The 24,444-nt window shown below is 37.7% G+C and overlaps 1 protein-coding gene across 1 annotated transcript; it reads right to left on the bottom strand.

The window, feature by feature from the left end:
* Window positions 1–755: 755 nt before the first annotated feature.
* On the bottom strand, window positions 756–22,669 carry CEP43 (centrosomal protein 43). Its single transcript, XM_054279424.1, has 12 exons — window positions 22,414–22,669; window positions 14,454–14,507; window positions 12,536–12,590; window positions 11,839–11,927; window positions 10,594–10,728; window positions 8,972–9,055; window positions 7,264–7,481; window positions 4,533–4,639; window positions 3,915–3,983; window positions 3,140–3,179; window positions 2,399–2,492; window positions 756–1,936 (listed from the first exon to the last, which is right to left on the bottom strand). Exons 1-12 carry the CDS (start codon window positions 22,501–22,503, stop codon window positions 1,862–1,864), a joined length of 1,110 nt encoding a protein of 369 aa, XP_054135399.1. The 5' UTR covers window positions 22,504–22,669; the 3' UTR covers window positions 756–1,861.
* Window positions 22,670–24,444: the final 1,775 nt, after the last annotated feature.

Below are 24,444 nucleotides of genomic sequence, written 5' to 3'. Positions count from 1 at the left end.
CCATACACCTTAAAAATGAATGCCAAAAGCAACTGTTCATTTGAAATTTTATTTCCTTCAGACATGCTGATACTCTTCTTAAGAAAAAAGAAAGGAAAAAATAAAGGAAAAAAAGTCTAATCCAAACTTTTCCATATACATTATCTTGAGGCACAGGTTCCCCTAACCTTAAATGAATTTTTTACATAGGCTATATCATATGTTACAGTATTGTTCCTATCTGAAGTTATGGCACATTGACTTCCTGGGGTGAAAAAAATTCTCCTCTGCGTTCAGCTGCTACAATATGGCACAAAGTTACAAATCAACACCATGACTAAATACTCTGATGCTTTTTTGCTGGCTATTTTTGGGGTGCACATAAATAAAAGGCACACTTTTGCTGTCTCCTCTCAAATCATTTATGTAATGTACAAGCCTAACTTCATAGCACTGCTCCAGGCCTGCTGGCCCAGTGCAAAAAAACATTTAAGTCAGCTTCTAGTGCTAGTAGCAGCTTTAAATGCTTAACCAATGGCTTTAGTTTAGCATGTTACTTCCACTGTGGTTACTACTGATGACAGGCCAACAGTGTTTCTGAAAAATAAAATTACAAATATTCAAAAAAAGAAAACTAAGTTAAAAATAAAATTATTTATAGTCACTTACATGTCTATTTTCCAGGTGTGTTCACAATGTTCAAAAAGTGCACATTTTGAAGTCTTGTTTCAATATTACAAATGTCCATGACCTACACATTATAGCAGTGCCACTTGCAACAGTATCACTGCAGAACTGTCAACCTTGCCAGGACTGACCCTGTTCTGCAAGAGCATTGTGAAAATACAAGAATTTGCTCTTAGCTAGAACTTAGTGTCCACAATGTCTTAAGTATGGTATTTTTAAATATTTGCATTGAACTTTGTACAGCAGTCAGAATCTGAAAACCAGAAGTTTAGTAGTTTCTCTTTTTGGCGCTCATTTTTACTTAAAATATTTTTCAAGAATGAAAATGATCTTACAGCACATGAAGAACCCTCAAAAATAAAAGCTCCACTAAGTCTTACACACTGTTAAAAACTTACCCCATAAGATTTAGTTACTGATTTGTGAATCCTTACAAAATTACTTTTTGTGATTTAACAACAAATAACATTGATGAAATTATCATATATAAAAACAGCTTAGGTCTTAACATCAACGGTCTGACAAACATATTTAAACAAGAATATTCTGGGTTAAGACTAGTGCTAAATTTAGCTCCTAAATAGAGCTAAATTTAGGTTAAAGAGTTTAGACACTCTCAACTTAATATGCCTTTAAAAAAGGTAAAGTCCAACTTTCAGAGGAGTCTGTAAAAGAACAGTTTCAAGTAAGTATGGAGTAATCAGGTATTGTGGCTAGAGTTACCATAAATACGGACTACATGCTGACTTGACAAGATTGTGTTAAAAGAAGTGTGAGTTGAACCACTACCTTTGAAGGTTCTTTGGTTATCTTTAAAAAAAAAAATCTGACTGTTAAAACAACAGTGCAAGTTCACTATAAAGCCACATGCCTCTTTCTTGATGTTCTCTTACCAGTTGGTTTTTATTATGTCCACTGCCAGCAATGGACATCCCGCTTGGAAAATCCACCTCCTTCTGTGAAAGGTTTGGCTGAATCAAATGAAGAAAGTAATTCTGATATCAGACTCAAATGGGAACACATTATTTCATGTAGCTCTTGTTCAGAATATTTAAAAACCTTCTTCACCGACAGTATTTTTGAAACACAAGGCACAAATAGGGAGTGGACATTCCAGCAAAAGGTGATTGTCTGAAATTAATAGTCCACAGCAGTCTTCTAGTCCAGCACAATGAAAGATTTTTGCTGTCCAATTCTATGCCACGTCTTCTAGGTAATCTGCAACATCGCTTAACTGAGAAATGGTAAGGTCTTGTGTGATGCTTTCGAGCTAGAAAAATAAAATAGCAAACTCAGAAATCACAAAAACAGTAAGTATTATGTCATGTATTCCTTCATAAGCTTTCATATATCTTTTAGCCTCAAGCTCTTTCAGTGAGATTACACAATCCTTTAGCAGGTACTCAGATCTGGAGATACTGGGGTAAACCTTGGTATGTTGGGCACTGAGCCAGCTTGAAATACATTTTACACACCTAGAAAGGCCCAGTGAGCTGTGCTAATGAACAACTGTTGCAGGGTTTTTGTTTTGTTGGGATTTTGTTAATCAATATAGCATCTAACTTAGCAAGGATACTAGGTGTAAAAACCAGAATGTAACTAATAATGGACCTTAACATACAACCTAAGAACTAAGGATAATAGCATGTTACTTCACAACATAGAAAGTTGGAAACAAAGTCAAGAAAAGATCAGAAGAATATAAAAACCAACAATTCAAAAATAATCATACTTTATCACTGGCATTTGACTCTTCTGTTCCCACAGAAAGTTCATCTATTTCTTCACCAATACTGATGTCACTTTTTTCTGAGCGATGACTTGTACTAAAGAGAAAGGAAACCATAAGCACAGAAATAAGACTTCGTTATTAAACATCCAGGTATGATATTTACTTTATACCTGGCATTTGACTGGAGCTGCACTTCCTAGCAAGTCAGATGTGAAGTTACTTAAAACTTCATAACAACTAAAGGCTTTCTACCTAAACAAAGCCATAATAAATAGTAAGAAATACTTAGGCCTCCATCATGCAATTTAAAACACCAATACCTTCACATCATAAGCATGAGGTTATTAAATATTTGTTACCAACTACTCATGATGCCTTATTTTACAACTGAATATCTCAGCAAACAACATAATTATTGACTAACTGCATTAATTGCTAAAACATTATTAAGTGCACGGTTCAGGAAAAACACCAAACCTCTTCCAGAAAAAACCCAACATAGTACCATGCTGAAGTTAGCAACAGGTTTTTAAGGAACTCATTATCCCTATATAAAAAGATATATAGTTTGGTTGTTTTTTTAGCTGGTAACTAAATCTATTAAAATAGCAAGCTGAAGTTTAAAGGAGTTCAGAAATACCCAGTGATAGTGACTGTCTGCCATATTATGAAATGATTCAAATATGGATATGTTTATACTGCATAAAGTACTACCCTACTGAGGTATGATCTTCCTCTTACCTGTTGAAATCATCAGCATATTCATCATCATCTCCATTTCCTAAATAAGATTTAAAAGCTATTAATCAAACAAGTTTTCTCTTCAGGAAACACAAAACCCCCCAGTCTATTCCTGCACCAAAATACATGGTTTGATGACCAGCAAAAGTGGGAGTAGATTAAATTACTTACACTGATTAGGAAGAGTTATGTTTGCCATTATTTAATCTCAATATTATTAACATAAACTGTTTCAAAACTGAACATTAATTTTCAGGAAGTTAGCTGCATTGCTGAATACAAAACTTAAATACTTGACAGCTCTATTTTGAGAGAATTCTTCCATCACACCTTCTTCATATTGCACCAAAAGAAAGGTAACTTTCAAAGGTGTGGAGAGCCACTAAAAATGCCACTGAAAAGCAGTAATACCTACCAGGCTACCTTTTACCAAAAATATAAACCTGCTTTTTTCATAGAAATCTCAACAACAAAATTCATCACTTGGTATTAGCAAATGCATGCACACAATGAATGAAATTTTTGCTCCATGTGTAAAATATTAACCCACATGATACCAGATTTCACTTTTTTGGATTTCTTTAGATCACATCTTGCTTTTAACTATATTAAGCTTCACAATCTATGTTAAATAGAATAATGTGAGTTAAACTGAAGATTTTAGCTCAATATGTGCATTTGAGTTTCTCAGATTCCTTTAAGAAGCTGGGCCAGAATTTATCAGTTATGGCCAACCAAAAATATCAAAGCTTCCTCACGTTTAGCAGTTACTTGCCTAATTCTAGTGATCCCAGCTTTGCGTTCACCAACCGCAGGTCTTTTAAAACAGAGTTTCTATCCAAATCTGTAAACAAAAGCACTTATATCAGAAACTGGACTTGTCACTCATCAGTAAGATCCAACTTAACACATACAAACTAACAATTTATAACACCTGTTCTTTTCTATCAACCTTGTGTAGTTTTATAGTACAGTACAGCAATATCATGTTATATTTTCACAGCTGAACTCTGATAAGATTAAAAACTTGAGGAGTAAACAGGAATAATCTCCCACTACTCAGGGATTTACAACATGAAAGCAAACACCTCTAAAGAACTGGTACAAATAATTTAAGATAATACAAAGGAATAAGCCAATTTCAGTTTAAAACTGAGCAGTAGAATTATATACTCCTTTATATACAGACAAAAAAGGGATGTAGGTAAGTATTTCATGTTCCAAAGCATAAAATGCCCCAGTGGTACCACAACATATCCAAATCAGTATGCCACCACTAAGAAAGCACTACTGTAAAGCACATTACAACCAGAAGGGGGCCACATACTCTATCATTCTTCCATTACAGAAATAACTTCTACAATCATCAAAACACAAAGATATGAAAACTTACTATCAGAATCCTTTAGCAACGGTGCACCAGTCAGGGAGCTTAAGCCACTTTTTAGAGCTGGTGCATCAGAAAGGGATGCTAGACCTCCTGCTTTAGCCTCAGTTTTCCTGTAAAAACCAAAGAAATAAGTACTCCACTCCCAATAAGAGCTGTAAAATATGCATCGTTACTTTCTTTTCTGTTATTAAATTGTCAAAAAACTAAAATAGCAATACTACAGCAAAAAAGAGCAAGGAAAAAGGCCTATTCACTCTGCAACCTTAAAAGCAGTAGCAGCTCACCGGCACAAGTGTCAATCACAACACTGACTGAAAGCCACTTTCTCACCCATGCAAAGACTTCCGTCTGTCTTCTCCCACAGACAGAGCACCTTCATCAGCATCACTATTTATGTCTAGGGGCCTTTCATCATCCCCACATGTAAATGCAGCCAAAAGAAAAAATATTCAGACATAAATCAGTACTTCAGCTTGTTTTACATCTTAACGAGATCACATCTGATGAAGCTATTAAATGTAAGAGCAGTTAGTTCACAGAATGAAAACCTCTTTGTTATAGGAAGATAGATCTCACCACATGTTAAAGTTCATTTGGTACTACCTAGTTCAAAAGGATTTGAACTTGCAAATAAAGAATGAATAAACACAAATTAAAAGAGACCAAGATTTTCACATTAAGTATTGCCAGAATTTTTTGCTATTTTGATTCCATTCCTATTAATAATGGGCATCATTTAATCATTCATTATATCTAGATCACCAAAATATAATGTGTAACATTACACGTTAAAGTGCTTCAAAATTTTGAACAATGGGTCAGATGTAGAGATAATGAGTGCCTGGATCATCTCCCACACTGTCATTAGCAACTGCTTGCTCTGAACCCATCTTAAATGAACAGGCAAGATTTCCATAAGGAAATTACCTTTTTGCAAAGAAAGCAATGCTGGCAGCTGTCCTACTTATTTACCCCTTGGGACTCCAGCACAGCAGCACAAAGTACCACAAAGGGGATTCTACATGAAGAATATGGGGGGTTTTTTGCCCTCTAGAAGAGCTGTCAGGAAGGTAAAAATGAGCAATTCAGCACACACAGCTCAGCTACAAATTCTAGCTCATTTGTTGTTAACACATTCAGCATACCTTATTATGGGATGTAACTAGAATAGCTGCATCACAGTAACATTATGTGCTACAAAATACTACTTGTGGACTGTGACTCTACTACAGACAGACGTAATCTGGAAGCAATTTTTTCTGTAGGGCGTTTCTCTACTAGGAAAGAAAAAAACCTTACTTTAAATAATTAGTCTTGTCTTTTGATTGTCTTTTTTAAAAGAAATTTAGTTTACTCATTTTCAAAGAAAATTTCTCTTGCTGTCATATGAAAATGCTCAAAAAATAAGAAATTAGTAAATATTATTATGCAAAAGTTTTTGCAGATTTTTCTAATTTACCCAACTAATCATTTAGACTAGCTCCTACAATGTTAACTTTGGTTAAAGGCTAGCTAAACAAGCTCGCAAGTAAGGAGGAGTAAAAGCATTCAGATGCAGTTTTAATCTTGCTATTAACAATTAGAAAATAAATATTATAGTAGGGTTAGTTGTGACACACAATATTTTCCAGAGTACAGTCACTGCACTTTGAGGAAAAAAGTCTACTTCAACAAAAAACATCCAACAAAAACTGTATTATAAATGATGTTTCACAAAGAGTCCATTAATTTACTAGAGAGAAACCTGGTTTACCTGGCATGATTACTTTGTGCTCGACCACAAGGATCCTATTCTAAGACTAAGCATCTCCACAGCAGTAATACAAAAAAACTTATGCTGCTCTGCCCACTATCAGCATAGGAGGGGAAAGTCACCTGCCAAACCGACTTACAAATGATCCTGCAACCTCTTCCTAATGTCTGCTAAGCTGGAGCAATTCTCTGATTACTTAAGCACAGCAAAAGAACATCATGAAATGATCCTGCAGCATTGCTCAATACAGCGGTATCTAAGCTAAGCCTCAAAATAATTGAACCTGATAACACAAAAAATGAATTTTTCAGTTTTATAACAAAGGTGCTGTATAGTTCAGTCACTAGCTCTTGTTTCAAATGGCATTTTTCAGTCATTACACTCCACAGATGAACGATAAAAAAACGTCCTTAGCATGCATCTGCAAAATTGGCACACGCAGAAGTAACAACACTTCACTGAAAATATAAAAAGTGTTGCAATGCAAAGAGAAAATCCTCCACTCTAAGGAAACTTGCCTTATTATTACAGTCTGTGGAGCCTGTTTAGAGTGGTTTTTGTATTCCCTACAAAGCTGTATCAATATTTAATGCACTGTCCCTGTCATTGTCCACTTCCTTTAGTACAGATCACCACTGCAGGTCTGTTCCAAGAAGAAACACTGATGTCTGTGCATCACACATGTTCATTCCACCAAAGAAACAGGCTAGGGATATTGGAAACCCTAGCTGATGCACCTTAAAGTAATACAGGTTTTTCCACTCATACTACCTCCAAGAGATACCAGAGGACACTGTGCATAGAATAGAACAGAATCATGGAATAGAATAAAATGTGAAGCATGAGTATTTTGGAAACAAAATATTCCAGATCTGAACACTTACAAAATAATTAATCTAATAACTAACAGCTCTCAAAGGTCTGCAAGCATACAGAGGACAAAATAAACTATGTATTAAGGAGAACATCCACTTTACCTACCAGCTGAAAGTTCTTTCTGGTTTGGGTACAGGGTCATCAAAGAAAGAATCTCCCTCTACATCATCTTCATCCACAACTGGATCACTTTTTTCTTTGGTACTCAAGTCTTTGTTTTCTAGTTGAGGATCTAGTTTTGTTTCATTAGGCAAAAAATGAATACTTTTTTTGCTTGCTTCCCCTGATGAGATACTTGTATCACTCTGAGTGTTTTCAGCAGCCTTGAAAGATAAATACAGGAGTAAGTATTCATGTCATGTAATACTAATACTGTAGTGTATACATAAATGCGCAACACATAACATGCACCAAGCATCACTTCTTAAAATATTACCTGCAATTCCTGAAAATATAAGCAAGTTCATTAGTATCATCAATAACCATAAAAACATTAACTTCATAAAGTTTTATAACTTCACAAAGTTTTCTTTAGTGCTGCTGCCATTAAAACCTTTTGTTCCATTCTGTGCATTCCTATGCTATCTACATCACTTCTATTATAAAAGCAATTTTAAAATATCTTGGTTATCAAATAAAGAAATTACATACAGACAAATTCTTATGCTTTATTCATGTTATTTTGCAACATCTCTACAAACAAAGGTTCTTATTTATAGCCACTGTCTTCAAAAGAAATTAACTTAAACCCATGAAAACTACTCTAAATTTCATATTAAATGGTAATTTTTGCAATATAGTATCAGGTTTTAAAGTAATTAGCATAAGAAAACTGGATTTACTGACACGTTCTCTCAAATACTAAAACCAAAAATGACAAAAGTGAGACTTGAAAAGTACGTAATTTTCAGTTTTCTCCTCATGTTCATGGCTCAGTCCTAAAGTCTGGAGCATAAGGACAATTCCATGTGCAACCTTTCACATCAAGTCACACAACTCAAGTGTAACTTTGCATGGCTTTGTGGCCCAAACAACAATATTCTAATTTACCCAGAAAATCAAGGTGCTGAGAAAGAAAAATGTTTTTATATTATTACCTAGCAAGGAGTACTGCTATTTTTATTTTCTCCTAGACTTATTAAATTTAAGCCAGTGAAAGATTTATTACATTAGCTTCCTTTCTACAAATGAAGAGCAGCACAGTTTTGAAATAAAACAAAAAGTATTATTTAATCCAGATAGCCAATATGTATGCAGGTTGTACTGCCTGAAGTATTTTTTATTAGTCATTAACTTTTTGTTCAGAAGGCTGAAGCCAAATTTTCAAGGCCATGAAAGTTAAAATCACCTTGGGTAGGACTTCTTCATACCAAGGCTGTTTTATCTCAGTCACAGAACCACATTCAATCGCTGGCAGTAGCTCAGTTTTTCTAGGGCAGGAAAAAGTACTTAAACCCACAAGTGGTAATAATAAAAATATTTTGATTTCTTATCCAGAGGAACTGAATTGTTTTTGAAAATTAAGAGCTTGATGATAGCCTGGCTACAATAAAAGGGAAGTTACAGCTACTTTTCTGTTTTGGGGCCTGTACTATGTCATGCCAGCAAAGTATAAGCACAAAAGTTCATATTTGCTTGGAATCATAGTTGAAAGTTTTGTTGAGTGGAATAAATATATTCAAATTGCAGATCATTTAAGTGAATGCTGCAGTTTCATTGGAGTCACATGCTGTCATATCTGCAGTTTCATAGGAGTTCTCTCTTTTACTCATCTCACATATGTTACAAAGCTTTTTATTATGTATAGTCTTACCTTATTTGGTATAGAGTATGCACTTGACTGTCCATCAGATGATTTTGATGTGGGGCACTGGCTGTCACTTAGAACTGGTGCCACCTAAGAAGTTTCAAATAAGCACTTACTAAAACTTATATTTAATTTTGTAATAACTGGAACTGCTGAGGTTGCATCTCAACTACTGCATTCAGTTTTGGGCCCCTCCCATTAGAAAAGATATTGAGGTGCTGGAACATGTCCAGAGAAGGGCAATAAGACTCATGAAGAAACTAGAAAGCATGTCCTAAAAGGAACAGTTGAGGCAGCTGGTCTAAACAAGAGGAGGCTCAGGGGGCAGGTAGAGATGGGGACCAGACTCCTCTACCGTGCCTGCAGTGAGAGGTCTAGAGGAAATGGCCTTAAGATCAGACAGGGGAGAATCAGATTATATGTTAGAAAAAAATGTTCCACAGTTACAGTGGTCAGGCACTGGAACAGGTTACCCAGAGGGGTGGTGGAGTCACCACCCTTGGAAGTGTTCAAGAGGCATCTGGATCTGGTGCAGGGTTCTGAGGGTCAGGGGTTACAGTGATGGTGATGCTGGTACTTGAACTGGACAATCTTTCAATCTCAATGATTCTCTGCTCCTATGATAATTGCATCCAACAAGAAACAAGGCTACCCCCCCTCACTTGGACAGTATGCAAACCTTGACACTGGGAAGAGAGCTGAGGGTAGTACAAGAGAAGATTGGGAAGTTATAGTCACACACAGTATGGAAATCACAGAGTTAGGAGATCCAGGAGGGGCTCTCCCTTCTTAATTGCACTATGGGATTTGACTCCAATACACTGCTGGCACATGTACCTCAGCAAGCCATTCAAACACCCTCCAATAGAATGGACTGCTCAGTGGAGTCCCCATAGCAGGACACGGACAGACTGGCAGGCACAAGGGTCTTGGCTTTCCTAGGGCATTCCCAGACAAATCAAACACCAGGAAATACAAAGGTTCAAGGAAATCCTGCTTTCATGTGACAGAAAATTGCTATGTTAAGAAGTCTATGACAACTACCCCTGAATTTAAGCTTTCTTTGGGACACTGAATACATCCTGGGTGCAGAGAACTTTTTTTCAAGTCACAATCAAATGCTATTGGTTGGGTTTAATTCACCTAATCAACATATTTATTATCTATTCCATTCAAATACTACTGTCATTGCCTTCAAATAGTTCAATACTTTGATGCATTTAATTTTAAGTACGTAAGTTTTCAGTAGAGCTTTAAAGCTTCTGACAAAATTAATTCAAGGCTTTTCAGGTCATATTAAAATTATAAGTATGCCAAGGAAAACAGGTATAGATAAAAGTGTTATCAAACCACACCAGAAATGAGAAAATAAGTGACAGAGAGTTTTGTGTCATTTATCTAGATTCACTCTGTGCTACTATGCTGTAGTAGAATATTAACAAAGAGCCCTTGGGTGGTATTAAAAGTAATAGTCATAAAGTTTCTCTTGTCTGTCTGATTAAGTTGAAGGCATAATATAATAAAGACCTGAAAGAGTATAATAGTACAACAGCCAAGTAATTTATTTTTCATCATTAAAAAAAAAATAAACAACTATAAGAAAGAAATTTCTATTTAGTATTACTTACTTCTCCACCACCTGAAGTCTTCTTCTGCTGACACTTCCTAACAACCTCCAGCAACAGGGGACCACCCACAGTACCTTCTGCTTCCATAATTCCCAAATCTCGAGCTAAGTTTTCTCGACCATCAAGGCCATTTAGCTGGGGAGACAACAAAAGAAACAAGAATCACAACATCGAAATAACTCAGAAAACAAAAGATAAATTTTGTAATACAAAAAAGTCTTATTTAACACAGCTCCACCTGAACTAAACAGTGAAATGGACACATTTACTGGAAAACAGAAGGGGGTATTTCAAAGCACATAATATGCCTTTACAATGCAAATAAAGCACTGCCCCCAAGAGTGGGTGGCAACACAACACAGTGTGGCTGTTTTTATTTGTTTCTATTTGGTAGCATGAACGTGAATCTTTGCACAGATGTGTTCTAGTAATAGCTTAGTAACTAATTTGGCTAAGGATATTTGGCAAAGAACAAAGTTGTATGGGATTTTCTTTGAATAAGGCCCTAAAAAGAAACATGAATTTCTGAGAAACAGAAGTCAACCAACTGATTGATTTGAAAAAACTGCATTTTTAATATATTAACTATTTAAACCAACTTCAAAAAAAAAAAAAGTACTTCAGAAATAATGAGAAATTCTGCAGTGAAATGAAACTGCCTCAAACACAAAATTACTATTAAAACCTTTATATCATAAAAGGCGACAAAGATTATGAAAACCATCTAATTCAGTACTAAAGCCTTAAAGCAGTTAGTTGGGCCACAAAATCACTGTAGGTCCTTCCCAACTGAACTATTCTATTCAATCACTTTTTGTCAAGTATATCTGCACAAAGTCCTTTGTGTCACTGGATTTCTTTCAGAGCAGATGACTGACATTTTAGTTTTCATGTAACAATACTAATTTAATATTATGACATGGCAAAGTAAGTGGTAAAAAATGTTGCAGGCGTATGAAGGATTCATTTACCATTATATGATTCCACAAAAATTATCAGCTTGTTAATTCAAAATTAAATTACTATCTTGCATTGATTTTGATAAAGAGAAATATTAACATTAGCCCACTTTCCTGAAAAATGTATTTTCATGACACTAAAGCACCTATTACAGACAAAACATAAAAACAACATTTTTAATAAAAACAAATAAGTGGTTTAAATAAATCTGCCATAGCTTCAGCATTCATTGCCATGCACTTCAAACAGTGAGCACTGCATACAAACAAACAAATCAACAATTACCGTGCTTGATTCAGGCTGAAAAACAGCTAAAGTAAAATCAAGATTGAAAAAACGTAGAAATTCTGCAACAAGACCTGCTACCAAGCGACCTAAAAAGAAAATAAGAGTTAAAATACACCAGAGACAGAAACAAATCAAATTCCAAAGATTTAACACCAGCACACATGGCTTCTGTATGGACATAGTTTAGACATGCAGCAAACTATCACCTCATAACAAGCTTGTGTATGAACTCCCTCATTTTGAATTGGTCATCATATAAAAATCATTTAAGCCAGTAATACTGCAAGAGCTTTACAGACTGCTTACAAAATTTACGTGCAGCATTTTTCTAAACTATTCAGCTGTTTTAAAAACATAATTTTGACACTTGTCACATACGTGCATTTACTCCTGCACCTCTACTCTTAGTTTTCGCTGGTTTCTGTTTCTATTGGTCTAGAATGTCTCTGACCATAAGGCATTGTGAAATATTAACTTCAATGCCTTAATCACATTAATTAATGTATAACTTCAGCAAGATTAACTTTAAAAATTATAGATTTAATTCTATTCTGAACAAGTAGCAATTAGGACATGTGAAAGGAACAAAAGCATACTTAGTGTAATGGAGACTGCACTATTAATAAGAGTCAAAGATTTAATCCTTTGTCTCCTATTTTTATTATCAGAAGTATATACTAAACAAAGAACTTACCATCCTTTGTACCTAAAAAACTTTTCAAGCTTTCATTTACCAGAGGTGCTTTGTTCTGTGAAAAAGCAAAAACCAAACAGCAATTAACATCGTCTACATGCTAGCAAGAAACTGAAAACCACAGCAAACTAATGTTTGGGTGTACTCTGCTGCACAGTGATGCCCTGCCCATGTAATCCACTTCTTAAAAATCTACCTTTGTATGAATTCTATAACTACAAGTAAAAGTTATGTAGCAATAAATTTGTTGAGGCAAATTAAATTTGTCTTGGAGCTAAAGTAATTCCACCAAAATTCTTAATAGCAAACTGATTTTCATTTATCTAGTAAAGACTGAAGAGGTAAGCTAAGCAGCTAACTTCCCATGTTCCTCCTCTAATACAGTGAGAAGTTTAAGGCAATTCAGTCCAGCCTTTTAAAAACTAGAATTTTACAAATCTTCCAGACGAAGTGTGGACGATGCTAATTATTAGAACACAAATCAATACTAATCATCTATTAATTAAAACACCTTCAAAGATATTATGAAAAATGCTTTTTTCTCCCTTGTTAGATTTGCCCTCTTCAATTTTTAAACAGAAATAAATCAATATACTATGTCTGGGTTCGTCAAAATCATTCCAGGATTTTTCAAAACAAATTCTAAATGCCATTCCTAAGATGGAATGGGTATCCTGGGTAAGAAAAGGATCAGTTATAGGTATTTATAACTACAGTTGCAAATGCTAATACACAAGAAAGTGCTATCTGAAAAAAGGAAATATTGCTTAATATTTGAGAATTCAGAGTCATGGTGAGTATTAATATATCACCAGTATTAGCAGTGTAAATTTAAAATATCATGATACTTTTGAGCTTTTTGAGAAATGCTGAGCTGAAATGTACTGTAGCAAATCTCTCTTCACGTTACTTGAACTATTGCTATTACTCTCCAGGTAGTGTGGGAGGTTGTTCTCTGGGTGCTCTATAATATCCTGAAGCTGCCCATAAAGAGATGGCACTGTTCTTCGACATTACTGTTCCACCACATCTTCTTCAGCTATCTTATGTTAAATTTCTGGAATATGGAATCTCATGTCATAGAATAACTACTTCCCATCCGTACTAACATCCTAATATTGTCTGTTTCAGTAAGCATTTCTTCAGAAAGAGCTCAACCATCTAACCAGCAGAGGAATAGAACATTCCTCTCCTTTTGAAGCAAAGAGGCTGGACATAGAGCACTCTCTACTCCCAATTCTAGAAATTGGAAAGACAGAGAAAATGAAGCAAAGTCAGCAGTAGGAGAGGTCACAAAACTGGTATCTATATACCACAGCAGTACTCTTATGCAACCATGGATCAGTATCTCATTCCCTTAATATTAATGTATTGCAGAAGTGTCAGTACATAGTCCATCTCTTTATTAAGAATTCATCCTTAAGTATTAAAGCAAATTATCCTGAAGCAAGCCTACAACATCCTTATGGGAAACACCATAAGCATTAGCATACTTGGCATTTTACTGGACTAAACTGCTTTTAAAATACTTGTCAAAACACCCCAGTAAAATATTTTCAATTTCAAAAGAAATTATTCTGATTTGATAAAATCTTGATCAGTCAAGCAGATATCTTTTTTTTAAATACATATTTGATGGAGAAAACATTTAGCTATTCTGGTCAACTGGACAGAAGCCATATAAACTCAGCAGATACAGACACTTAAAATTATAATTTCAAAAGGGTATTTAACAATTCCTATTTTTAAACATCAGGAAACACCCTGATAGTCCTGTTTTGAGTTCTTTATACATCTTATGCAGAAATACATCTTTTTATCTTGTTATATTTTACAAATAGAAAGCATTAAAGCTATTATATTTAATTCTACACAAAGGATGTTTTTTCTTTCTGATTTGTTTTTAAGGTTCTCTTACCTCTACTTTCTCTTGTTCTTCTAAAGCCAAAAACACAGCTGCCCGTAACTCTGCCTGCCAAACAAAAACCAAAACAAACAGCATTTCTACAAGCACTTTTTTCCTAAGCAAATAGGATGCAAAGAGCTAGCAAGTAGCTTTATAGCTATTTGTTTCTCCTCAAGCAACTTGGCATGGACTGTAATCTATATCAGTGCAATTAAAACACTTATGATTACAGGCAACGTTACTTGAGGCAGAGAAATAATAGTTTCCACTCTGAGAACAAGGCAGGGGCCAGCATAATTTGATACAAGACATCCTAAATTATTTCTTTGTACATAAAAAGATTCCAAAGTACCTAAATTATCTTGTATTAGTTTCTTTGACAGTTAAACATCCATCTCTTTCAGGCAGCTCCAAAACACCTACTCTTCATTTACAATTCACTTGGGAAATATGAACAAATAGGCCATAATAACCTGTTAAAAACTAAACATTAAAATATACAGATTGCTATGATTTCTTGTCAGATTACACCCAAAATCCCAGAATTTCTAAAGGAAAAGAACATGATCACAGTCATTCAAATACTCCTGGTAGTAATGGTTTACCTACCTGATTCTAAATGTATTATAATAAAGAATCAGAATTCTTCTAAGGACTACTTTAAATATTGAAGCTTAAACCTTGCCTACTTTTTAAAATTTTTTGTTAAGCCCTACAATTCTTCTACTTTGAATGAACATGTCAAATGGACAGCATACATTTGATGAATTAGTCTGCCACTTTAATCAACTCTTAATCTTGACATTTTGAAGTAAGTCAGTAGATAACACTGCAGTAATAAACTAGAAAAGACAGCATATTAAACTTTTCACCACAGCAAGAAAAAATACCAGAATTTAAAAGAAAGATTTCTTTACATAACTAAGAATAAGACCAATACAAAGAATGTCTGGACTTCCTCATATATATTACAAGAGGTAACTAAACATGAAGTAACTGGTCCCACCCACCAAAAAAATAAAACCAAAAGGAAATGCCCACCCATAAAAAACCCAAAGCAAAAAACCCCAAACCCCACCAAACAAAAAACCAACCCACCCAAAAAATCCAAACCCAAACACCTCTCATGGGAAAAACAAACACTTCTTTCTTAAGGAAACTCCTCATTGGACAGTTTATTGAAAGACAAAAAATAATGCAAAAAAGCTAAAAGGATTTCCCACCAAAAGAGGAGTAAAACACTAACAACAATATGCAATGTCATACTGACACTGCAATCACATTTTTTCAGTTGCTGGGATTTTCAATCAGAAAATCCTCTTATATGTAATTAACTTATTATTCTTACCTTTTTTTCAGGTGTTGTCAATCAGTGAGACCCTTTACACACCCCATTAACTTCAATATTACTCTTACAAAATCAGTTTTCATCTACCTTTTCAACCAACAGCTAACAACTTGTTTATTTAGTCTTACCTCACTAAGACAAACCTGAAAGCAAGGCTCTCTTTGTCACTTAGGCCACAGAAACCAAATATATTTACATAAGAGGATAATAAAAATAACAAAGCTTTCCTGACTGGCTGTTACAACCGTTCAAAATACAACACAGCAGTCAATGCATGTGGGTAGGGGTAAACCCCCCTAAGGGTCTGGATCATGGGACTGGAGAATTAAGTTGTCTGAACATAGTTGCCAGTACATCAGCTAATCCAAAGTCTGACCTGTTGTAAAACTCTGGAACAATACCAAACTGTCACTTTTTTTTTGGTTAATTGGGATTGTTTGCCTGCTCCACTTGTCTAGGTCCAATCCACTGGCTTTTAATTACTTCCATACTATCCCCACAAGGGAAGTTTACACCACTACTACAACACACTGACCTTCATCCTTTGTGGTGGGTACTGGTCAGAACATAGCACAATACTCTCAAAATATCACCTCAATAAATTTAGACTAAGAACTACACACTAGAATTTGTGCAAAGTTAAAGCAGTAATGCTCAACTTCACACAGAAGAAAGTAAAAAGCAACAATAACAAAGCTGAGGCCAAAGCAATAATCACCATACTACAAGATGAATCATACTACACCAGTAGGATGGACAATGTCATATAGGCTTTTCAGGACCTGAGGCCCGTCATAGAGAATTTGAACACCAGAGACTAAGATCACCATCATCGGGTACAGCCACAGCAATTTGCTCCCACCAGCAGATAGGAAAGTTATAGCTACACAGATGAACACTGTAAGTGGATTAATCTCACACCTCTTTTGTTTTTAATTGGTATGAACAGATTGCATTTCTCTTTGCCCTAGTACCCTTTGGCACAAGCCCAATACTTGTCTCATACATTGTTACAATCAACTCTTGTCATTTTCATCATTTCACCATTCCACACTGCTTCATTCTGCTAGCAGTATTCAACACAATCCAAATAACATTCTGAAGAATTTTGTTCACCATCTAGTAGTAAAACAGACCAAAGCCTGATATTCTAATTCCCCGTCCATATTCTAAGTCCTCAATAAACAGGATTATGTCAACAGAGACAGATGTTGATGACTAAGAGTCTATCACTTCTACATCCATCAAGCCTACAGACTTCTCTCTAATACTGTGAAAGACACCCATTCTCTTCTATCCCTAAGAAGTTTTATCAGGCAAGAGCTTGTGTCAATGAAACAGCCATTTGGTCTCACTGAACTTGGCTAAAACAAGTAAAGCTATCGTTGTATATGACAAATACTGTCTGTGTTAGAGAAATGGATGGGTCAGTGTTTTGAAACAAAATTAAATTTCCCCTTTTCCTTCCAGGCATTTACAGCTCATCAGACAACATTGGTTTTTTACTGATTGCTACTGTACTATAAATCAGAAATTGAAGTCCATGAAAAAAAGCATGTTTTCTGCACTGAGCTACAGTATCCCTCTTTAGAACCTGGGTAAATTTACCGTATTCCAAATAGAGACCCTTTTGCAGGCACCCTAAGCACTGTCCATGAAAAGAAGCTCCCTCAATCTGCAGCTCCCTGGAAAAGAGGGTAACAGCTCTTACTCCCTCAAGAGTTCCCCAAACACACTTTTTACGTGGCATCTCAAAAAACGCCTTTTTAATTTGGAAATATGCTTTTAATTTGGAAACAGCAGATATTGGATGAAAAGTGAAAGGATAAGACAGAGACCATCCAGGACTGAGTAATTACCTGTAACCACCTTCCCCTTGCACACTCCAATATGTATAACATTTAGCAAGTCTATGGAGTTTCTAGTTGGTCTTTTGGGGGGGTTTGGTTTTTTTTGTAGTATTTGTCTTGGATTGTGCCAGAATAGATTTGTCCAGGACTTAAACAAGAGATCTGATTTTCCTAAGACAAAACTTGAGACAATATTTTCCAGCAGGAAAATACTTGTAAACTTCAAACGCATTCCTACATCTCAAAGCACTTAGGCACATCAGTGGCCAAGATTATTTCTTATAATAAGGAAAAACTATGGCTTGCTCCTTGCATTTTGTCTCCTTTGTACAGCCACACAATTCACCTTCAATCCCAATATCCCAACATCTTCCAAAGAGACCTCATCAAAAGATTTTTTCCTATCAAACTTTACCCATATTTTCTGTGGCTGAGGCAATATTTCCTATTGCTGGGGCAATACTTCATATGAATGAGCAATGGTTTCCCACCACTGATCTCCAAATGTTGTGGAATACTAGGTAAAAAAGTGAGAACTTTATCTTCATAAACTGCTTTGTACCTATAGCACAGCTGAGTAGGACATTGTCTGCTAGCTAACAGAGCCTTGCTGTCTGCTTCATTCATCTCTCAACATTTCTACAAACCCTTGGAGTTCTGCAGCTTTTGCAGAGGAAGTTCTGGGCTTCTTTTTTCATCCAAGACTCATTAGCAGAAACCATAATATAAATTTCAGCCTGTCAAACAAACGCATATGCTACCACTCTTCTCAACCCACTTCAACAAGCTGAACACAATTTTTGAAGCCATACAGGCAAGGGTTGTGCATTTCCTAAGAAACAAGGGGTAGGCAAGTTCAGCAAGTGCCAAGCAGATCCCACTTTAGGGATCTGCTAAAGGTGGGCCAGTTGGAGGTGCAAAATCTCCTGCAAGCTTGCACTCACAAGATGTCCATCAGAGGATGGTGTGGCTAAATGTGTGGTTTAGGGAAGTGAAATGATTAAAATAATGTACAAGATTTCTCAAAGACCTTTCAGCTAAAGCACAGGAACGTGTAACCACCATCTGCTCCAGCACTGTGGAACAGCCCCATGTAAGCCCAAAGCATAAACAATCTCTTGCACTTGTAAAATTTGGTATGGCACATGGGCACCGTTCTGCACAACTTTCAGTGTCTGCACTTCCTAACTCCAAAACAACTGCCATACCCCTTGGTAGATAGAGAGCAGATGCTCTGCTCTGGAAACAGACATGGCAGAACACTGACCTGTTTACCTGCTGGTGATCAACCCAGGCTAAACCTCTGTGTGCACCACAATAAACACCTCTCCCAGTCTGCATGCATCACAAATCCAAGGCTGGTGTAAACCATAACCAGGAACATCTCTACCACCATTACTCAGTAATACCCTCCCTGTAATTAACATCTGCAAAATCTGTAAAGATTCTCATCCTTGAGCATTTGGTGGCTATGCTCTCCCCCACTGTCTGCCAGAGGACTGGGGGACTGATTGTGCACACATAATCCTCTAGACATGAACAAACCAAGTCCTGGACTAGCAGTAGAACCACTCATACTTAGACTCCTCCCTGAGAATATGATGAGGACCATAATGACATTTAAATGTTAAATTTCAGTTAGTTTATTTGAAATTAAAAATGGTTCTATTTCACTTGGCTTATAAAACTAAAAAGAAATAGATATTAGGTTGGCTTTCTGGTATGAAGTGCTCCATAACAAACAACACACCACAATATGCAGAAAACAGGAGGTTACACTGCAGTGCACAGCATGCTCATCGTGACAGTTAATAATTGTAAGACATTTAAAAGCACTATTCATTACTGTACATGGATCGAAGATGCAAAAGCAAACAGGAGCATGTGCGCATGCTCATAGTAAAAAATTGCACTTTTATCCCTCTAACATCACAGCACTTGCCTCAGTGTGTCACAGGTTTTTAAGCAAATTAGTAAGAACTTAGCAGTACCACCTGGCCAAAAGCTTGACTAGGCATGTGACATCAGTGATGCTAACCCTCCTCACATAACTGTAGCAACAGTATATTCCAGAAAAGATGCAAAATTCAGGTAATATACACTTAAATTATTCCAAATCAAGAGATTAAAATATATCAACCAAAACAAAAGAGGATAACAAAGAAACACACAGAAGCATAATGGCTCCTCTTGCTCAGATGATGACAGCCTCCCTAGGAGAAAGATCACATTCTCTTCAAGACAGAACACCCCTATTTGTACACTATCACACAGAAACGGCGATAATTTTCACTGAAATACAAATATCTACAGTTACATTGTGTGTTTACAGAATTCATTTGAAAGCTGTTTCATTCATCAGACTAATTGCAATAATCAACAAACTATATACAGTATACATCTGTACTATGTACATATATTAATGTGTGTGTAAACATATACACACATATTGCATTTTAGAGAGTACAGGAAATTCTCAACTGCAAGCAGTAAATACATTTATACAACTTCCAGTTTTTGTATTACTTTATTAATTACTGCAGTGCTCAAACTTTAGGACAAATGTAAAAATTATGAACAAGTTTTTAAAATGTCATAAGTACATTTTTTCAGCTAAATAATTTACATCAACACCAATGCACCCAAGAAATTAATCCCAAAATAAGAATAAACTAATAAACTGCAAGCCATTATAGAATTGTCTCTTATTACAGAATTAAATTATGACAGTAAGTTTCTTTCTAAAAATTACTGTCATTATGTTACAAAACGTGACACCCTGATACATTTCATCCACTGAAATAATTCCCCTTGAATTCTAACCCTTCCAATGCCTCATACCAATGCAGCTATGCATTGACCACATATTTTTCTCCTTAATGTAGCTACTTCAATAAATCACAAATACTTCATTGTAGCTTTCTAGCCTCATCCATCTTGAAAAATGGTCAGTTCTCATTCTAAAGTATGAAACAAGCATCATTTTTGATAATATTTAAATTTTCAGTCCTACCACATAACAAAAAAAAAAAATACTGACTAGATAAAAGGATGACTGCAACTTTTTTTAATGGATGGTATAATCTAATTTCAATTAAAAGATGACAGTTTAAAAAGCCTTGTTCAATCTTAATTTTTCCAGCAACAGGGTTTTGTCAAGTAACAAAAGAACAAAATCTCTAAGTCATTAACACTGCCAAACAACACTCAAACTCACATGCCAATTAAGGTTTACAGCTAAGAAAAAAAATCACCACGAGTTCTTCCAGTCAAAAGCCTCAGCCATAAGCATACCAGTTATTAAACAGTAACACCTGGTATTAAGGAGAGACATAATCTGGCAAGAAAGCTGCATTTTGTATTTTTCTAAGTCATTTGCTAATTTGCCATAACAGCAAAAACTTGCACAGTATTGGATACTGCACACTCTAAGCATTATAGAATAGTGAACTACAATACATTGACTCACATAAAACTCAATGGACTGGCAACCATAGCATGAAATTTTACTTACTACACAAAGGTAGGAATTCAGAAATTTCTGTTCACAAGCTTAAGGTGACCCAATTGCCTTTCCATGCTTTTTTAAATTACAATTTTACTATGACCATACTTGCATTGTTCAATAGTAGGCGAGTGGTTAACAGCTAGGTCTATCTGACATCCATTAGAAAAGCCTCACTACTCAGAACACAGTTATTCAAGCTAGCATCATCATTCTCTTACAGAACTTAAATAAGGATCATCCATTTGAAAGGGATGAATAATGTGGTTTTGAATATTATTTTGCTGAAAAGTCTGACTAGTTCAAAATACAGTAAACTTGAAAGTAAACACACAAAGATGCTGTCACTTCCTTAAACCACTTCACTTGCTAAACTGTTCTTGAAATATCAGCAATGACCATACATCTCCGGAGACCTAAAACAGCACCGTGGATAAACACCACCATCTGAAAGCTACACTTCATTTCTCCTCCAGCCTTGAAGGAAACTTGCTCTCTATTATACACAATAACTATTCCTAGAAGCTTTTAATTTGAACAAGAATCCACGGAACCAATTTTCCTACCTTTTCTGACATAAGCTCAGGCTGCATCACAGACTCAGTAGTAGCGTACACTCCACTATCTCCCGTATATTTTCTTAACATAGCGCTATTTGTTCCCTGTGAGCAGGCAGCATCCCCCGAGAGTTTCCAGACTTAGCAAGCCTTCAAGGCACAACTGAAGCAACCCACACTCAAGAAGAACAAGTGCTTAAATAGCGACCCACAACTCCCACAATTTCCCCGCTTGAAATTTTCAGTAAGGGCTTCCCCTATCGAAGCGGGGATTAACTTCACCCACCCCGTCCCGCACCACGCTGCTGCCCATTGCTTCCAGCCAATCTGCGGCAACAGGGGAGCTCCCGCGGCCACTCGCTACCGGAGAGCGAACGCGCACAGCCGGGGCCGGGCTCCCCATGCTCCGCTCGCCCTGCCCGGCCGGCGGATCCCGAATTCCCGCGGCCGCGGGGCAGCGCCGCGCCACACTCAGGCCCCGGGCCCTCGCACCAGCTCCACCACGAGCAGCCGGGGAACACCACGGGGAAAGCAGGCGCCACCACCAGGCCGCGACGCCGGGGGAGCGCTCCAGCCGGGAACACCGGCTGCAAACGGGAGTGAGCGGGGACGATACACGGCAAGTCTCGGTCCTCCCACACTCCGCAGGGCCGCGAAGCGCCGCCAGCGCCAGCCAAGGCTCCCCGCCGGCGAGAGGCTCTTCTCGGCCCACCTTAATCTTATTGAGCACCCCGCTGCTCTCCAGCGTCTGCACCAGCAGGTCCCGCAGCTCCGTGTCCTCCTCCGTCGCCGCGGCCGCCATCTTGCTTCTCCCTGACAACCGCCCAAACCGCGCTAGCGGCGGGACCGGCCCGGCAGATTCGCCGCCGCCGGAGGCACAAGCCCAGGGCGGACCCGAGGGAACGGAGCGGACCGGGACAGTGGCCGCCCTCGGCACCACCCCGAGAGGGGACGCAGAGAGGCCGCGGCCACCCGGCGCTTTCGCCGCCCGCTGGCGGCCACCTGGAAACTGCGGCGGCGAACGGGCAGCGCGGGCGGCGGCGGGAAGTTCAAAGCAGGGGGGCGGTAACGGCTGAACGGCGCGGCCGCCCGCGCCCGCTGGCGGCCCCTCAGACGCGCCCGGTGTGCCCCCCTTTCTCCCGCCACGCTCCAAAGCGAACAGTCGTACGAGGAGCGGCTGAGCCTATTTGGCGTGTTCAGCCTGGAGGAGACTGAGAGGAGATGTCAACACAGTCTACAACTTCCTCGTGAGGGGAAGCAGAGAGGCATGCAGCAATTTCTTTCTGGTGATGGGAGACAAGACCCAAAGGAATGGCATGAAGCTGAGGTTTAGGTTAGATATTAGGAAAATGTTTTCATCCAGAGAGTGGTTGGGCACTGGAGCAGGTCCCCTGGAAGTGGTCACAGCATCGAACCGGTCAAAGCTCAAGAAGCGCTTGGACAGCTCCGACACCTGGCAGCTGCTCTGTGTCCGGGCTGAGGGGTGAACAGCCCCGATCCAGGGCCACGCTCCACCCAGCAGCTCCTGACGGCAGAGCGGGCTCCGGGAAAGGTCTCACCCGCCTGCACTGCTGCTCGCAAGGGCACCTGACGCTGAGCAGCACCAAGAGGCGCTTCTAGAGCCCCCGTTTAATAACAAGCAAGTTCTTTGTTGCTCCTTAAAACAAAAATAATAAAGCTTTGTAAACTGTAATGCTTTCTCTGCAGAACTACACGTGGCTTTTTTTTTCCCATGCTTATGATTTTTCCTGAAGAAAACTCTAATATATGAAAAATAATTTCCTAAGTTCGGAATACTCCAAGGGAGCACATACGGCCCCTGGGAGAAGCAGGTAAGGCCGGTTTTAAAACACGGGGTCCACTGACTGTTCAGAGACGCTCTAAAGACTTGGCCAGGCCTGTGAGGACAGGTGTCCATCCATCCTACGTCTGCTGAACACATGAGAGATACTGCTGATGACCTACACCCCTCCGGGATTTTGTCCCCCTACATTTGCAACAGCTGTGAGGTTACTTTTAGCATGTTTTGGTCCTTTGCACTGCACATTATTGCCTCCCAGACCATTTTCTTGTAGTCACTCAGTCTCCCCATTTTCTGTTTTTTCTGGGGATTTTTTCAATTGCATTTCATTTGATTATATCTCCTTTCCAGAGTGTTTGGAAGCCTTTCTTTTCTGTTTCACAACATGTCATTTCCCTTTCCAAAAGGAAATTTCATTTCATCAATTTTTGCAAGTTTGGGAAGACTCAACTTGGAGGGGAAGAAATGAGGCATATGGCATGGATACTTAAAAAAAAAAAAAAAAAAAGAAAAGACAAAATCTTCACCAAAGTCCAAAGTGAAAGCCATCAAAAGGCATGGCATGCCATGGCATGCCATCAAGTGCAGGAACATGCACAAAAGCTTGCCAAAATTGATCCCCAGGGAAATCGCAAGATTTCATTCCCTTTCAGGAAGGGAAACAAAATCTTTCAAAATGGAAAGGAAAGGCTTGCAAACACTCTGGAAAGGAGATATGATCAAATGAAATGCAATTGAAAAAATCCCAAAAAAAGAGGAAATCAGGAGATTTAGTAACTGCAAGAAAATGGTCTGGGAAGAAATCAGGTGCAGCACAAAGGACCAAAACATACCAAAAGGAACCTCACAGCTGTTGCAAAAGCAGGGGGGGAAAGTCCAGAAGGAAGACACACGTTGGAAAGGAAGAGATAAGGAACATGGCATAGATATTTAAAAACAAAA

This window comes from Melozone crissalis, unplaced genomic scaffold, assembly GCF_028551555.1.
Source record: "Melozone crissalis strain CALT ecotype California unplaced genomic scaffold, PUWL_Pcris_2 ptg000027l_1, whole genome shotgun sequence".
Taxonomy (NCBI): domain Eukaryota; kingdom Metazoa; phylum Chordata; class Aves; order Passeriformes; family Passerellidae; genus Melozone; species Melozone crissalis.
Note: the sequence above shows the minus strand (reverse complement) of the source record. Positions and strands in the feature narration are given on the sequence as shown.

Coding starts and splice junctions, on each gene's coding strand:
- CEP43 (XM_054279424.1), bottom strand. CDS start 22,503: ATGGCGGCCGCGGCGACGGAGGAGGACACGGAGCTGCGGGACCTGCTG. Junction 14,508..22,413: donor GGGTGCTCAATAAGATTAAG/GTGGGCCGAGAA, acceptor TTTGTTTGGCAG/GCAGAGTTACGGGCAGCTGT. Junction 10,729..11,838: donor TTCAGCCTGAATCAAGCACG/GTAATTGTTGAT, acceptor TTGTCTCCCCAG/CTAAATGGCCTTGATGGTCG.